Source organism: Dipteris shenzhenensis, chromosome 30 (genome assembly GCF_047967505.1).
Source record: "Dipteris shenzhenensis isolate YYH24624 ecotype China chromosome 30, Dip_SZ_1.0, whole genome shotgun sequence".
Classification (NCBI taxonomy): domain Eukaryota; kingdom Viridiplantae; phylum Streptophyta; class Polypodiopsida; order Gleicheniales; family Dipteridaceae; genus Dipteris; species Dipteris shenzhenensis.
In genome coordinates, this window is record NC_141625.1 from 38,866,618 (window position 1) to 38,884,430 (window position 17,813).

At 45.3% G+C, this 17,813-nt stretch overlaps 1 protein-coding gene across 3 annotated transcripts in view; it reads right to left on the minus strand.

Annotated features, from left to right (window-relative positions):
* The window catches only part of PUM24 (pumilio 24), a 78,824-nt gene that overhangs the window by 20,540 nt on the left and 40,471 nt on the right, over positions 1 to 17,813 (minus strand). For 2 of the 3 annotated variants that reach the window (XM_087401959.1, XM_087401955.1), the window contains exon 10: positions 9,943 to 10,014. In XM_087401959.1, the coding sequence (XP_087258085.1) occupies positions 9,943 to 10,014 (72 nt within the window). The remainder of the gene's footprint in view (positions 1 to 9,942; positions 10,015 to 17,813) is intronic. The other variant, XM_087401956.1, reaches the window with a different exon arrangement.

Genomic DNA, 17,813 nt, shown 5'->3' on the forward strand with positions numbered 1-17,813 from the left:
GTTATTCCCGAGCAAAGTGAGTGGGATATGCATATCTTTGATTTCACTTAATGTAAAGAGATTTACAATTCCTTATATTAGGTCCTGTCGGACTTCACAAGTAGCTCGGGATATTTTGCAAAACATGTGTCAAGCTCGATAAGACTAGAGTCTCATTTTTGCATAGGGAGCTTGATGTGTTACGCTCTAGCCGAGGTAGCATGACCTCGGAAGAATCAGTCGACATTTCCCTTATAGGATCTATTTTTGTAATATATGTGTTTGCGCTTTATGTAAATGATCGGGAGGGATTAATGTCAAGGTCCTAGGTGAGGGCTGATAGCACCAGACTAGATAGATCTGAGACCAAGGGCCTAGTGCAAAGATTGTGCCTAGGGGCAAGGAATTAAATGCATCCCAAGAGAGGGGTGAAATGTTGCATTAGGAAGGCCCTATATGGATGACATGTGGCATCTAGATCTATCTAGGGATTTGGGGTCTGCTAAGGCTAGTGAGAGAAGAAAAGGATGGGATTTACGTGATTTTGACGACAGATCTCTCTCTTGCTTGGAAGTCTTGGCAGAATAGGCTGGGAGGAAAAATCAGGGTGCTACTCCCGTGATAAGAGAGATAAGGCTAGTATAGTGAAGAGGAAGCTGACAGTTGGTATCAGAGCAGAAGGTTGGAATGAGAGAATGGACGAACGCGTCGCAGAGCGTAAGAAAGAAACGAATCGACGCTAGTCAGCGGTAAGAAAGAAACGAATCGACGCTAGTCCGGGATCGTAAGCTTCGATCCAGTTCCTTACGCGATCCATATGAAGAGTCCGAGGGGAGACACCGATTGGATGCAGCGGCCCGTGAGCGGCGAAATTGAAGGCTGACTGGTCGACGAGCAGTAACCGGCTGATGGCGCATGCAAGAGCTCACAAGCTGGATGTTTGACAATTGCCCAAGGATCAGCGTTGGCCCGTCGCGTGAGCAGGGATCCATCTGAAGGTCGCGTGAGCTCGTGAAGAACCTGGTATGCACGTCATCCGGGGGCTTGGCCAAAACTGTCGATGCACAGGTTGGTGACGTGGAGGCATATTTCATTGCGGACTTTGCCGCTCGTCACTTGTGTCTCGGTTGGAGAGGGTTCCAAGTGACTCTTCCTACTGGTTAGTCACAAGGCCTTGCTGGGCCACGGGTGGTGTTTCGGGAGTGCCATACATAATGTTGGGCTCCACCCGATGGTGGAGGACTGACTGATAGAGCTGGCGTGAGGCGAACAGCGTTCGGTGGTCGTTGGTAGAAGTCAGAGTACGGATGACTGGTGAGAGCTGAGAGCAGGCCGTACGTGCAGGCTGCAAGCTACGGGATTCGAATTTCAGGGAGCACTTTATCTATTTTCCCTTTTTGGTTTTCGTTATTCCTATTTTGTCGGAAGCAGTTAGACTTTTGTGGTTTTAGCAGAGGTCGCAGTTTATGATGCTATAGCAAGAACAAATTATGCTTGAGCAGATGCCTGTGTGCACAGTTAGAATTAGACTGCAGGAATTTCCCTAGTATAGGGAAAAGCGCCATCTGTGATATATGCCTGTATTAAATGCTTGATCAGTGTGAATGTGGGATTGCAGGAATTCCCTAGTATAGGGAATTGTGTTCAGAGTATCAGTACCCTGAATTGTGTCCGCTTGTGATTACAGTGTTCTAGGGGTGTTTTTTTTTTTTTTTTTTTTTTTTAAGCCCCAAACCAAAACACCTACTGAACAAATGGAAGCAGAAGAAGGGGCTTCCAGGAGGGACCCTGGTGAATCAGGAGTCCGGCCGACCCAGCAGGGATCGCGCCCAGTAGCTCACACTTTATCTGGCAGGATTGCATTGCTGGAAGATGCCTTGCAACAGTTGTTAGCGCAGCAATTACAAGCCAACGCAGGGCAATCTGAACTTAGGAGAGTGCTACAGAGTATGTCTGCCAGACCTTCTCGAGAAGAGAAGGGAAAGGCTCCAATGGAACTGGAGTCTACTGTCCATACGGTCGAGCCTAGGAAGGCTAAAGTGCCAAATATTGCCAATTACAGACCGGAAAAGTATTATGGTCGGATGAACGACCGTAGCTCCGATGTCATTGAGACCTGGTTACACAAATGGGACGAGGCGTTCGCCATTTGTGAGATAAGAAATGACATCAAAAAGATCCGCGAGGCCACCCATATGTTTAGTGAGGCTGCGGATCGGTGGTGGATTAAACAACAAAAAGATGGCATAGCATCCACTACCTGGGAGGGGTTTAAAAGAGAGTTCAGGAAACACTTCTTACCTCCTGACGAGGCATCCCGAGCTTGGGATCAATATAGGAACCTTCGTCAGAGAAATTTATCAGTGGCAGAATACACTGATAAGTTTCGAGAGAGTGTAATGAAGGTTGACGAACCCCTACCTCAATCAATCCAAGTGAAAGATTTCATATTTGGATTGAATGATCGAATAAAAATGGAAGTTCGGGCTAAGTACACGCGAACACGCTAGATGATGCAATAGCTATAGCCCTGAACTACGAGGATGCCAAGGGCAGCAAGCCAAGTGGGTTTGCACAGGTCGGAACCCAGTATGGGTATCCGAAGAAATCTGGGTTTAAGAAGAAGTGGGCTAGTAGAGGGAGTGGTTCGCAGCCGAGTGGTCAAGCCAAGCAGGCGAGACCGGCTGAAACTCCTAAACCAAGTACCACCATTGGAGTGAAAAGGAAAGTAACTCCAATGGCAGCCCGGGCTTGGTCTAAGTCTCCCTTGAACCCAGAACAAAGGGAAAAAGCGAGGAGAGAAGGCTTATGCTTTGGTTGCCTTCAACCTCATCAGTGGAGAGATTGTCCACGTAATAAAGATCGTCGGATGGCTGAGATGGTGATCTCAGAGTGCGACGTGGAGATGCAGGGAAGTCCCAGAGCGGAAGAGATGCAGATTCAGCTAGCAGGATCTTCTCAGAGGTTAGTACCTTGTTTGTTCTGTGTGTCTGTTACTAAGTTAGTGACGAGTGCACCGATAACATCCTATCTAAGCCCGCAGCAACGGGGTATACAGCCTTCAATGATACGGAGTTAATCAAAATGAAAGGGCAAGTGGCCAGTCATGATGTCATTGTGTTGTTTGACTCAGCGTCAACTCACAATGTGGTTAACTCCAAGCTCGTGAAGAGGCTGAAATTAAAGACAAGTCCATCTGACTATGCGTATACAGTCAGGATGGCCGATGGAAGTTCAACTGAAGTATGGGACCAAAGGGTTACCCAGTTAGAGCTTCGGATTCAGGACTATGCTGAGAAGCTTGATTTTGAAATAACCAAGCTTGCTCATGCGGATATAGCCCTGGGAATGGCGTGGCATTCTAGGAAGAATCCAGCCATTGATTGGAAAAAGCACGTATATCAATTCAAGATGAATGATGTGCTTTATGTCTTGCGAGGTGAAAGAGATATACCTCAGGGACCGTTGGTTTCCGTGATGGAAATCAGAAAGGCTCAAGTAGAGTTTTTGTACCTTTGCACCGCATCGGTAGAGTTGCATCGGTAGAGTCGGTGAATGATTCTTCGACTAGCACTGATGTTACGCAAAGTGGTGAGATGGCCAAGCTGGCTAATCTTATAACAGAGGAGTTCTCTGAATGTTTTAGGGATGAACTACCTTATGGGTTACCTCCAGAGCGGAAAGTTCAGCATAAGATTGAACTAATCCCGGGGGCAGAACCTGTAAATAGACCTCCCTATAGAATGAGTTTTACTGAAGAAGCGGAGGTGCGTAGGCAACTGGAAGAATACCTCAAGTTGGGGCAGATTCAACCAAGTTTCTCGCCTTTTGCTTCACCAATGATATTAAAGAGGAAAAAGGATGATACGTTTCGCCTCTGTATAGATTACAGAGCATTAAATAATATCACTGTTAAGCACAGGTATCCGATGGCTCGGATTGATGATTTGCTAGATGCATTACATGGAGCCGTGATTTTCAGCAAGATAGATCTTAAGTGCGGCTATCATCAGATCCGGATTAGAGCCGAGGATGTGCATAAAACCGCTTTTAGAAGCAGGTTTGGTCATTATGAGTTTTTGGTAATGCCCTTCGGACTTACCAATGCTCCAGCGACCTTCGTCATGCTTATGAACGATTTACTACGTCCGTATATCGGAAAGTTCGTAGTACATTTTATTGACGATATCTTGATATTCAGTAAAAGTGTTACTGAGCATTGTGAACACTTAAGGATAGTGTTCAGTACTTTGAGGAAAGCCAGTCTTTACGTGAATAAAAAGAAAACTATACTGTGTATGGTTAGGCTTGAGTACTTAGGGTTCATAATTACTCCACAGGGGGTAGAAATGGATCCGAAGAAAGTGGCTGCGATACTAACTTGGCCAATCCCTCAGAGTCTGACCGCGTTGCGATCATTCTTGGGATTTGTCCAGTTTTATAGAAGGCATATCAAAGGATATTCCGAAATAGTATCGCCATTGACTGATCTGACCTCAAATAAAGTACCTTTTATTTGGGGACAGAATCAACAGAAAAGTTTTAACACCATAAAACAAGCTGTGGTCTCAGGACCGGTGTTAAAAATAGTTGATCCCCAGAAACCGTTGTTCCTAGAAACCGATGCAAGTGGCATTGCGGTAGGAGCAGTCCTCCTTCAAGAGGGAAGGCCAGTAGCCTTTGAAAGCAAGAAGCTTTCTCCCTCTCAAAGGAATTGGCCAACTCATGAATTGGAGTTGTATGCTGTTATCCATGCTTTGAAAACATGGAGGCATTATCTGTATGGTTCAGAGTTTTATGTGGATGTGGATCATGATACTCTGAAACATTTCTGTAAACAGCCTGACTTGAGGGGCCGCCAAGCTAGGTGGGCAGAGCTCATGCAGGAGTTTAATTTAACGATTCGGTACCGAAGAGGAAAAGACAATAAGGTAGCTGATGCGTTGTCTAGCATTATGCACAACCTGAGTTTCACGGTATTAGAGAGTGCTCTAATGACCGAGATCAGAGAAACTCAGAAGGTGGACGAGTTTGTCCAGAGCTTATGGCCTAAGGCTCATGTGTTAAAACCCGGGGAAAATGAAAAGGATGACCTGGCATCCAGAAAAGGCCAAACTTATGCAAGATATACCATAAGGGATGGTATGCTAGTTAGAAATGGCAAGGTTGTAGTACCTGGTCAGAATGATCTCAGGCAGAGAGTCATTCGACAATGCCATGATAGCCCATGTGCGGGACATCCAGGTGTCGAGAAGACATATGATCTCGTGAAGCGAGATTTCTTTTGGCCAAAGATGAAAAAGCATATTCATGAATATGTGACACGGTGTTTCTCGTGTCAGGTAAGTAAGGCCGAGCGGGTGAAGCCACCCGGACTTTTACAGCCCTTGGAAATACCACTAAGTAAGTGGGAGAGCATTTCCATGGATTTTATTGTAGGACTACCTGCAACGCAAGGAGGGTATAATTCTATCCTTGTGGTGGTTGATCGTCTAACCAAGATGGCTCACTTCATTCCGACTAGAGAGTCTGTTAGTGCCCCGCAAGTAGCGGATTTGTTTATTAGACATATATTTCGTCTGCATGGATTGCCTAGATCCATATTGTCAGACAGAGATGTCAGGTTTACCGGTCACTTTTGGACAGCGGTATTTGAGACACTAAGGACTGAGTTGGGAATGAGTAGTGGGGATCATCCTGAGACGGATGGTCAGACGGAGAGAGTCAACCAGACTTTAGAGGATATGCTGAGGGCATATGTGTCATTGAGGCAACATACATGGGACAAGTGGTTGCCATTGTTGGAGTTTGCCTACAATGATAGGAAACATTCATCTACTGGGTTCAGTCCGTTTGAACTGAACTATGGTTATAGACCAGCTAATCCAACTATAGTTGGAGTACCTCAGAAAGTGCCTAGTGCCGCGAACTTTGTAGTTCAGATGCGGGAGATGCTAGCACTTGCGAGAGCTAATATCCGCCAGGCTATGGATAGAGCCAAGGTGTATGCGGATGAAAGTCGGTCTATAAGAGTATTTGAAGAAGGAGAAAAAGTTTTTCTCAGAATTCCTTCGCACTCGAAGTCGTTGACTTCAGGAGAGTGTGCTAAGTTATCACCTCGATACTGTGGGCCGTGGTTAATTCTAAAGAGAATAGGCAGTGTAGCCTATAAATTAGAATTGCCACAGGGGTGTAAGGTGCACCCGGTTTTTCATGTTTCACGTTTAAAGAAATTTTTACATACTGGTGACTAACTAATCGAAGGTGTGGTTTTGTTTCAGGAGATAAGAGGATATTGCAAGGCGCAAACCAACAAGAATCCTGGACCGAGGAACAATGCAAATACGAAATCGGAAGATACCCACGGTGTTGGTTGCATGGCATGGTCAGCCTCTATCCGAAGCTACTTGGGAATTCGTATATCAGTTGCGGAGAGTGTTCCCAGACTTTATCATCGAGGACGCTGATGTCTGAAGAGGGAAGGAATGTTACGCTCTAGCCGAGGTAGCATGACCTCGGAAGAATCAGTCGACATTTCCCTTATAGGATCTATTTTTGTAATATATGTGTTTGCGCTTTATGTAAATGATCGGGAGGGATTAATGTCAAGGTCCTAGGTGAGGGCTGATAGCACCAGACTAGATAGATCTGAGACCAAGGGCCTAGTGCAAAGATTGTGCCTAGGGGCAAGGAATTAAATGCATCCCAAGAGAGGGGTGAAATGTTGCATTAGGAAGGCCCTATATGGATGACATGTGGCATCTAGATCTATCTAGGGATTTGGGGTCTGCTAAGGCTAGTGAGAGAAGAAAAGGATGGGATTTACGTGATTTTGACGACAGATCTCTCTCTTGCTTGGAAGTCTTGGCAGAATAGGCTGGGAGGAAAAATCAGGGTGCTACTCCCGTGATAAGAGAGATAAGGCTAGTATAGTGAAGAGGAAGCTGACATGATGGGTGCATAAGAATGAAGGGACTCTATGCAGGAACATGCCACTAAGCAACTCTTGAATATCAATAAGCTTATTCCAGATGCATAGCTTATTTCCACTACATTTAACTCCTTACCAGAGTCGTATCTTTCTTTTCACATGTCACTCACACTCTCGATGAGGGGAAATTCAAATCCTCTCACTTTTCAAGAGTTTGTAGCACTCTTATTGCAAGAGCGGCAGACTAGAAAAAATATGTCATAACATCCTCATAGTGGGGAGCAAGCATTTTCAGCCAAGGGTAAGGACAAGAAGAAATATCAGCCCAAACATGGCCCCAGACATAGTTCTTGTAATGCTTCTTGACATGCAAGTGGGAAGGGCAAAAAGGATGCCGCAAAGACTTTAAAGAAAGTAGATGCCATTACTCTAAAAAGCCGGGTCATCAATTCGGTGAATGTCCAAAGAGACTTGCAAAGAAAAAAAAACGAATCACGGTATGGCAGTTTTCAAGTTCAGCTCATGATGCAAGAAAAGATGATACTTCAGCCAACTATGGTGAGCATGATTGGGTACTTTTTACTTCCATACCTCTTGGGAAGCACGCACTTTCAGTGTGGATGAGGCAGCAGAAACACGGTATTTCAATAGCAATTCATCCCACCATATTACTTCACGCAAAGCATTGTTTCACATGTTATCTAGTGCACCTACCAGCAAGAGAGTCTTGTGTGCCAATAATTCTTCTTATCCAGTAGGAATTGGAGAGATTATGCATACAGCCACGGATGGCTCCAACCTCTGCATCCAAGATGCTTTATCTGTCCCTGGGATAAAGAAGAATTTGCTTTGTGTCCTCTTTCACAAGAAGAGACTTTCAGGTCATCTTTGAGGATGATAGATACTATGCATTAGAGTTGACAGGCACACTTTGTCACAAAAGACAGCAGCAACTCGTGATGAAGTATCAGTTGTTGTGGCTGATATTGTGCATGATCATGAAGGCCACGCACATTCCGGCTCACCATCGCCCAATTCATGGGAAGGGGGGGTGAAGAACAAGGCCATCCTATGCCTAGAAGCCTATGTAACAATCGTAGACTTTTGATTTTTTGGAGGACGCTTGAAAGGTGAATAGTCTTTGTCCGTGCGGTGACGCACCAGAGGCATGACTGACTCTATGCCTACCTTGAGTGCCCAATTGCATCAGAAAGAAAGTATCCAAGTCTAGCCGACTGCCACACCTGTTTAGCTGCCAATGTGCGACCCCTTGAACTACTCCTCTAAACCTAAGCCCATTGCCGCGCTGCAAGGCCCAAGCTTCACCAACCATGGGAGAGAGCTAGCTAAATAGTAGTCATGTGTCCATGCATGATCCACAGCTCCTTCCACTGCTGCCCCAACCACTCCTCCATCATCGTAAACATATGATACCTCATCATCAAATCGAAGAGTAAGAGAGTCCACTACTACTCCCTATAGAAGCAAAGTCAAAGCCCCAAAAAGGACGAGACAGGCTTCCAACTATAGCAACGGAACCCCCTTTCTGAGACAGCAAGATGAAAACTGACACCTCTAGTGCAAGCAAGAAGTCATCTCGAATGTCAAGATAGTTCTAGGGCCCCAGCTGCCAAAAGTCCTATTGAAGAGATTGTCAAGGGTGGGCTTTGGCCCTAGAGTCTAAGAGAAAGGGGGAGACTCGTGTGTTGCCCAAGGGGTGTCATGCCCTGACCCTGTGAGGAGGAAGATTGTGAATCAGATGAGAAAGATGAAGGGATTGTCAAGGATGGGCTTTGGCCCTAGAGTCTAAGAGAAAGGGGGAGACTCGTGCGTTGCCCAAGGGGTGTCATGCCTTGACCCTGTGAGGAGGAAGATTGTCAATCAGATAAGAAAGATGCACTCTAGCCGGGGGCCCTCTATAGTAGCAAAGACTTAGTGATTGGTGAGGCAGCCGAGGGAGTTGAGGTTGATCCCCAGCGTTGCTGTGGTAGTGGCAGCGAAGGGGGGGCAGCAGTGGAGAGAACAAGGAGAGAACCGAAGAAGGCGGAGGTGAAGAGGATAGCGAGAGGGGGGGGGGGGGGGGGGGGGGGTGGTTTATATTGGGGGGAGGGGACCCTGGGCAGGCTGCAAAGGGGCACCCCTGTGCCTAAGCCAAAAACGAACTCATGGACCAATCGGGAGCTTTGAGGGGCAAGTAAAACGGCTCTGCCAAAAAAACCTTTGCAATCTTCTTGAAAACTTGGGTATCACATAAGCTTTTCCAAAACAAATAACTATCCTTAATCCATGGTGAGGATCCTAGAATCAAATCAATCTCCTTCCTCACATGAAAATTTGATGTCGGTCAAATCAGCCCCGATTGACCAGTCCAAATCTTTGTCAATGCATGACAAAAATGCCAAAACCACGAGCGTATTAGCTATTAGACATGTAAAATTCTTCACTGATTGACCATTGAAACCTAGGACCAGTGACCATGGCAGTGGTTAAGGCCCAAGTCTTTAATAGTTAGGAACTCTTTTCTCATAAATCTATTCGAATCAATAAAAGATGATGTCAAAGGTCTCATTGATTATACCAACCAAGTTTAACTGAGTCAATCAAATCATCCAAAGTGATAATGCCCCCAAAGTGTTTACGTGGGTTTCTTTTTGCAACAGATGAGGACCCCTTTAGACAAATGTGGAGCAAAAGGCGTGCTTGTGATCCTTTTAACCTACCAATAGAAGAAACGTGCTGCCTGTAGATGCTTTAGAAGTTTAGATGCTGATTATTATGTTGATCACTATTCACCCTCAAAGGTAGTGATAAGGCCTTTGCGTTGCTAATAAAGTTGCAAAATCAATGTAGCAAATTCAGTCTCAAGTGGTGCCCCTCTTCCTCTAGCAAATAAGAAGACGCTTGATGCAATCACCACAACTAAACATATATCAATTCCTACATCATTTGATACCAAAGGTATGTCACCCATAAGCACGCTAACAATCTATGTAATTTTCTGGCCACACTTTCAAGTTAAAGATATGACCTACCACACTCCCATATTGATCACAGGCTACCTTCACCACATTCCCCTTTAAACCTTTGATGATTTTTTTCTGCTCCTGTACAAAACTTATCAATGTTAACAATTTCAAAGTGCATATAACTCAAGGCATTCTCTCTCTCTCTCTCTCTCTCTCTCTCTCTCTCTCTCTCTCCATTTGCTTTGTACTCTAATGACATTTGCTGATAGTGATGATGGGCAGGGTCATATTTATGCTATGCTATGACTCTACGTTGATATTGATGTACTTATGGCTATGTAGCATGTAGCGTGGGTGTTGATGCTTGTTTTATAGCTCCACCCTTTCAGCTTGTTTGTATCAGGTTTCTCATAGTCTCATAGACCCATCGGTCTTCCAAAGACTTTAATAAAACTTCTTTCTTTCTTTCTTTCTTTCTTTCTTTCTCTCTCTCTCATAGTACCTTGCTACTGGGATAACCGTAGTATATTTCTTTTTTGCTTGCCTGCTTTCTCAACAAGGGGTTTCTAAATCTTTGAAAAGAGCTTAGGACATAATGAGTACAGTGAACCTGGGATAGGGTAGGAGGTTACCTGAGAACTATTCTTGCTGTACTGACATAGGGTACACTGAACCTGGGATAGGGCAGGAGGTTACCTGAGAAAGATTCTTGCTGGGTACGGACTGCAGCATGGAGCTCTGGCTGCGCACTGAAGGCTGTAGAAGTGGCTCCAAATGGTGTAGAGGCTGCAGATAAGGGCGGGTGCTGTAGTACAGCAGCAAACAGGTAGGCACGTATTTATATGCCTGGAGGCCTGGAGCAGCAGCAAACAGGTAGGCGCCTATTTATACGCCTGGAGGCCTGGAGCAGCAGCAAACAGGTTGGCAGATAGACCTGCTGGTTAAACACAGACCGGGTTGGCCTGTCTGGTTGGTGGAATTCACTGTAAGGCATGCAGGAGCAGAAATAGGGTGCCCTTCCTTTTGCTTACATACTTCAATTTTGTTCAGTCCTTTCAGACAGTATTTTGCGCTGCAATCTGCTGGATGTTTGTGGCTTCAAAGTTCATCCTAAAGTATTTCTGCCACTCTTGTGGTGACTATAAACTGAGTATTTTGTGGATATCTTCTGTGATTCATTGTTGTATGCGGGTTCACAATTAAGGTATTGTTGAGCATATATTGGAGAGAGTTGGTCGTCATTATTGGCTGTGCACAAGTACATGATTCAGCACTTGAAATTTCTAACACAGTACCAAAGCCCCATCATGATACCCCTCAGGGTCCCTTCTGCCTCAAATCCAAGGCCTATTGCAAGCCTCTTACCTGCCCATAGCCCTCACCATCTTCCCCGGACTGTCCCTGCCTTGTGTTCCCATTTCCATCGCCTCTTGGCTCGTTCTCCAGGCCCAAGTACAGCCCTGCCCTATATAAGGGCCTTTAACTGGCCCTCTTGTGCTGTTGCTGGCTCCGCTTGCCACATGGCTTTGCACCCCTGGCCGGGTCCCTTCTGCCTCAGATCCAAGGCCTATTGCAAGCCTCTTACCTGCCCATAGCCCTCACCATCTTCCCCAGACTGTCCTTGCCTTGTGTTGCCATTTCCATCGCCTCTTGGCTCATGCTCGAGGCCTGTGTACAGCCCTGGCATGCTGCGCATGTGTTGACGCCATAATTGCAGTGAGGTGCTGCCCATGTGGCAGCCCCTTCTCTCTCTCCTTGTCTGAATGGTGCCCACATAGCAGCCAGGATGCTGCCCATGTGGCACTCCCTCAAACCCTAGGTTCACCCCCCCCCCCCCCCCCCCACCAGCTCTCCTCATATGGGGGCTTACAGATGTGGAGGTGACCTTTCATATTCCAAAGGAAGTTTGACAAATCTAGTGACAAAGCCTTTCTTACGAAGGGAAAAACCAAGTGTAAGCCACAATCGGATCGAGACTCCAAAGCAGACAAGTGAGGAGATTCAAAGAATAAGATGACGTGCTTCTACTGCGACAAGTTAGGACACTTTGAAAAAAAATGCCCCCGCAAAACAAAGTGGATTAGAAAAAGAAAAAATCAGACAAGTCAAAGGAGGGACCAAATCAGAAGCCGCCAACATCAGGAACTCTCTTAGAATTTCTCATCACTTGCAATGACATGGAGGAGATGATTGATATGCCAACAATAGAGCCTCAAAGCATGTCAAAGACAAAGCAATGGTTCAAGAACATGGCTGTTGTTAGACCTGGATCATCCCTTACTGTGGGGGACAATTGAAGCTGCCCAATCAAAGGCATTGGGAGCATTCCCTTCATAATAAGTACCGGTGAGGGTAAGGTATTAACAAAAGTCTCACACATACCAAATCTATGTAGAATTTTGCATTCTGTCAGTCAATTGGCTTAGAACAAAATGAGTCAAGGAGATGAGGATGAGGTCGTCATCACGTCCAAAGCAACAGATAATGTAACCGGCCTTTAGAACACTAAGGGCAGTGTATCTGTCTCTACTATCTCACAAAGATGAAAATACAGCCAACTTAAATGATTGCCTTTGTTCACAAACAAAACTCAAAGCATAGAACTCCACTGCACAGCATCATGGAACCATTCAAGACAATGGAGGCTAGAATGCCCCTACTCAAAAACATAGAGAGTGACACATGTTGGCCCCAACACTTGACGCCCCTTGCGGTATTTAATTAATCTGGTTAGCTCAAAATACAAAGGGACTCCCTTCAAGAGCTCACCTGCAGGTGCAACCCAGTACAACGCCAACCCATGGCTGTGCTAGTGACCAACTCCCAGTGCTATTACTTTGGTTCCTTTCAGTGGACATGCATATTCACAAGTAGACCAATCTGACAGCATGCCAAGCAATGCATTACCCATTTCCAAGCCATTACCGAGCTCAAGGCCAACCACTGCACCCTCAGGAAGAGAGTATCACAACCAGTGCCCCAATCCTCTCCCAGGCCAATGGCAGGGCATCCAACCTAGCAGAAACTCAGTAAGAATAGCTGTAGCAAAGAGTAGAAAGGGAAGATGAGAATTCAGCCAACAGCTCCAGAAGTAGGATGAGAAGCGGACAGCAAACTCTGGTAGGAGGGAGCTGCCTGGGAGTGTCTTCCAGCACCAAAAAAGATCAGAGAAAAGTGCGTCCAGTGTCACCACAATGTAAATATCCTAAGTCAAAGTATAGTTGACCATTTATTTGATCATAATTAAAGAGTTTTATATGTGTTAATTATGGTCAAAGAGTTCTTTTAATGGTCAAAGGATTGACTACGGTCAAAGATACTTGACTCTAGTCAAGTAAACCTAACTTCGGTCAGGGAGACTTGGTTTATTACCAAGAGGGTTAACCCCGGTTAACCAAGATGTGCCAACTTCGGTTGGAGAGACTTGGCTATAATTAAGGCGCCTCGACCCTTAGTCAAAGCTCCTTAATTATAATCAAGAGTGTTGACTCCGGTCAACCAGAGAATAAATATATATTTTTATATTTATTTAGGTGTGCACATGTATTCAGTGGGGACGCCCACCGTGACTAGAATTAGTCCACAGTATGTTATTTGCACGCAAAGCGCTAACAATTAATGGGTGCCATGGTGGTGCGCGTTAATTAATTGTTGCAGGTACTAGGAAGAGTTATTTTTCCTAAGCGCTACGGGAGCCTAACAAGCATCTAGGAGGCGGTTCGCGTGACCAAGTGCTTTGAAGACTCCAGAATGGCCCTTAGTGGCATGTAATAAGACTTAGTCTAGATTTTAGACGAGTGGCATGTTGCCAATTTGAAAATGAGCTTGAAGCTCTTGTAATGAAGGATTCACGTTTTAAATTTTAGGATGTATCAGACAGCTCTACGCTGAACTTTTGTAACAGATTCTCTTCAAGTAATAAAATACCTTCGGGGGGGGGTCCAGCCCGACATGTTCACCTGGGCCCTAGTGTCTTTGTTGAGAGAGGGAGAGAGGGAGAGCAAATGAGAGTGTCTCTGCTGTCTTTTACGAGAGCTAGTATTGCATTGGTATCAGAGCCAAGGCTCATAGCCTTCTCAGGCTGTGACGATCCAAAAAGAGAGTAAAGATTCCATGTTGATTCCGAAGAAAGGATGGCGTTGGCCCAAGAGGTGGCAGCTGGAAGGTTTGGGGCTTCAAGTGTGAAGGGACAGAAATGCTTACTTCGAAGCCTATGAATGCACGAAAGCCCCTAAGTCCAAATTGATCAGTTGCGTAAAGGAATTGCCTTACGCACGAGTGTACATCTGACGGAATAGAAAGGATGCCTGACAACGGACATCTGACGGCGCACATCTAATGGCAAAAGAAACGGCGAAGGGGTATCAGGGAATAATATTTCCGTCGAACGGCGAAGGGGTATCAGGGAGGTCACTAGATGGCATGCCCAAAGGAGTTCAAGGAAGTTTCCGATGTCCTTGTGAAGGCACAGAACAATGATCGGGCACGGGCGTGGCACTCTGCACAGGCACGCTGACGCGATCGTGCGACGACAGACGTGACCCTAGAAAAGTTTCTTTTTCGTCGTTGATCATCTGCGCTGCACACAAAAAGCTCCAGCGAGGCACAACGCGCAATGATCTCTGAGGCGCAATGCTTTCGATGGAAATTCTTGCCAAGGTTTGGAGAAGTTTGCAGAGCTGACGTGGCACAGGACGTGTGGCGCCGACGTGGCAGCCAGCAGGTCCAGCTGACGTGGCATCCACACGTGCAGTAGATGACGTGGCACTGACACATGGCAGCCAGCCTGGTTGACCCGTGGTTAAGTTAACCTTGGTACAGTTAAATTCCTGGTTGGTTGACCCGTGGTTAGTGAAAACGTGGTTAAGTTAACTACAGCTAGTTAACTTTGGTTAGCTGAACCAGTATCTAATTAGTTCAACTTTGGTCCAGTTAATCTGGCCTAACCAGACCAGTTTGGTTGGTGTGACCAGTCTAGTTAGTCTAGTTGCAGACTAACCAGACCAGAGCCAGTTAGTCTAGTTAGAGTAACCAGTCAGTTACTTCACCTGGTTACTGTTCTTGCCCCCCCAAAAAAAAAAGTTGCAGAGACTGTTTCTGCTAGCAGATTTCAGCCTATCAAACTTTTACTGTCAAAAAAGCAGCAGAAAAGCAGAGAAAACAGGGATTTGCAGAAAAAGAGTATGCATGCCTTTGAGCAGTGAAAAGAGGGAAAAACAGATGCCTTTTGAAGCTATCTGCAGCAGCCAGAAAAAAGGGCAATATAGTTGTTAATGCTTTGGCAACTGTGTGGGTATATGCCTTGAATTGACAGCCAGTACTGGCATAGATTGTGAATGCAAGACACCTCTTGTTGAGGTACTTTCTTTCTGAAAAGCAAAGGCAGCGTGCATCAGTTGCATACATAGGGTGTGTGAAAAATTTGCAGATCTCAGAATATGGATCAATCACCTATCCAGTGGGATTCACAAGATAAGGATGAACATCTAAGACAGAGAAGTGTGCAGCAAACTCAACAAGAATTTGAACAGATGGTACGTGCTCGTATGCAAGAGATGGAAAATCTCAGAAAAGATCCAAGGGCTCAGCATTGTTTCAAGCAGAAGCTATGCCTAATATAGCATATGACGTGCCAATGCCAGAGGCACACTCTCGCGTACAACCAAAGAGAGAGAGATCTCATAGGGGACAGTCTCATAGCAGGAAGAGATCGAGGCATCATTACCGATCTCCTAGTCCATCACCGTCTACCTCGAGTTCGACTTCTGTATCTTCTTCTTCTTTATCAGATAAACCATCCAGGAAAAGAAGGAAACATAAGAAGTCTAGGAAGAGAGAGTCTTCCAAAGAGACCAAGGAATTCAAAGAGGGAGGTAAATCTGTCAAGTTTATGACCTACAATGGACAGTATGGTCATACAGACAAAGCATTGCAGTTCATCATGCAGTTTGATGCTGCATTCGGCACAGAAAAGTTTTCAGAATCCTCCAAGTTAAGAATGGTCAGTTTGCACTTGACAGCAACAGCTAGTGCATGGTGGAGTGCACAGACCACAGATGGGTCAGCCCCAAAGAAGTGGAAGGACTTCAAGAAAGCCTTCTACAAGCAGTTTATGCCTAAACAGTTTAGAGACCATGTTCTTCAAGATTGGGACAGTTTGCATATGGATGCAGGAGATACAGTGGATGTGTATAACCAAAAGTTTTGGGATGCTTATTTGCAGGTTGCACCTTTCAAAAAGATCTCCAAAGGAACCCAAATGAGAAAATATAGAGCAGGTCTCACTCCAAGAATCCAGGCAGTAGTGAATGCTTTGGGGGCAAAGAACATTCAAGACCTTATGCATTCAGCTTCAGTCTTGTGTCGTTACAAGATCCATCCACGGTACTATCCTTGCATGCAGGACGTGCCGAAAGAAAGAAAACTGATTTTTCAAAATCAGAAAAGAAAGAGTACCCCAAGGTTGAAAAGAAAGGGTTTCAGCCTCAGAAGCCGAGGGATACTCAATTTTCAAAGGTTTATAAAGGCAAATCTCTATTCACCCCTAAACAAAGAGCTGAATTCCGTAGAGATGGGAAATGCTTCAAGTGCGGCAAAGAGGGGCATGTGGCTGCCCAGTGCCCAGAAAAGCCTTCAACTTCGAAGGGAAAAGAGGTAGAGAAGCCACGAGGACCGCAAAAGCCAATGGCGGGAGTAATTCTTGACATACTGGGTCATGTTTTAAACCCAGAAGAACGAGAATTGCTGCTATCATGGGGCAAAGTCAGAGACCAGCAAGCGCTAATTCTATTTGATCCAGGGGCTACTGATAATTTCATATCAGAGGACCTAGCCCTGAGGCTGGGAATAAAGACGGAGGAGTTGGGCAGGGCTTTGGATGCCGATCAGATGTTCTGTGGGAATCCTGTGCCAGTAGTTTGTGCATAGGGGAAAAAATCAGCGTTTAGTTGCCAAGAATAAAGGGGAGACTATCCCCATTGTATCTGATGTTACATGTGGTAAAGCAATAAAGTCTGCAATTTCCGCGTACATGGTTTTTGTAAAAGAAAAAGAGAATGATATGCATGCTGAAATGAATGATGCAGACAAAGATAAGTTTCAGTTTCTTATAAACTTTAAAGATTGTTTTTCCGATGCTTTGCCAGGGGAGTTACCCCTAGAGAGACCAGAAGATCATCAAATAGAATTAATGCCTGGTAGTGAACCACCAAACAGACCCCCTTATAGAGTCAGTGCGACTCAGAGAGAGGAGATTATGGCTCAGGTACAGGACTTGCTGTCCAAAGGGTTGATTCAGCCCAGCTCGTCTCCTTTTTGTTCCCCTGTACTGCTAGTGCAGAAGAAAGATGGGTCATTCCGTATGTGTGTCGATTATCGCGCACTGAACAAAATGACCATCAAGAATAGATTCCCTATTCCACGCATTGATGATGTGCTGGATCAGTTAAATGGAGCTTCAGTTTTCAGCAGGATAGACTTAAAGAGTGGCTATCACCAAGTGAGGATACAGCCTCCGGATGTGCACAAGACAGCATTCCGCACTACGTTTGGGTTGTATGAATACTTAGTGATGCCTTTTGGGTTGACAAATGCTCCAGCCACATTCAATATAATGATGGATCGTATCTTCCGAAAGTACAGGCATTTCACGGGTACTTTCTTTGATGATATCTTAGTCTTTTCAAAGACAGAAGAAGAGCACAGGGAACATCTTGCTATAGTGTTTCAAGAGCTGAGAAATCATCAGCTCTATGTAAACAGCAAGAAAAGTGAATTCTTCTTGGAAGAAATCCATTATCTAGGGCATATAATATCCAAGAATGGGATACAGATGGATCCAGCAAAGATCCCGTGCCATTCAGGAATGGCCAGAGCTGAAAACTGTGCATGAAGTTCGAAGTTTCCTAGGCCTGTGTTCTTACTACAAAAGGTTTATC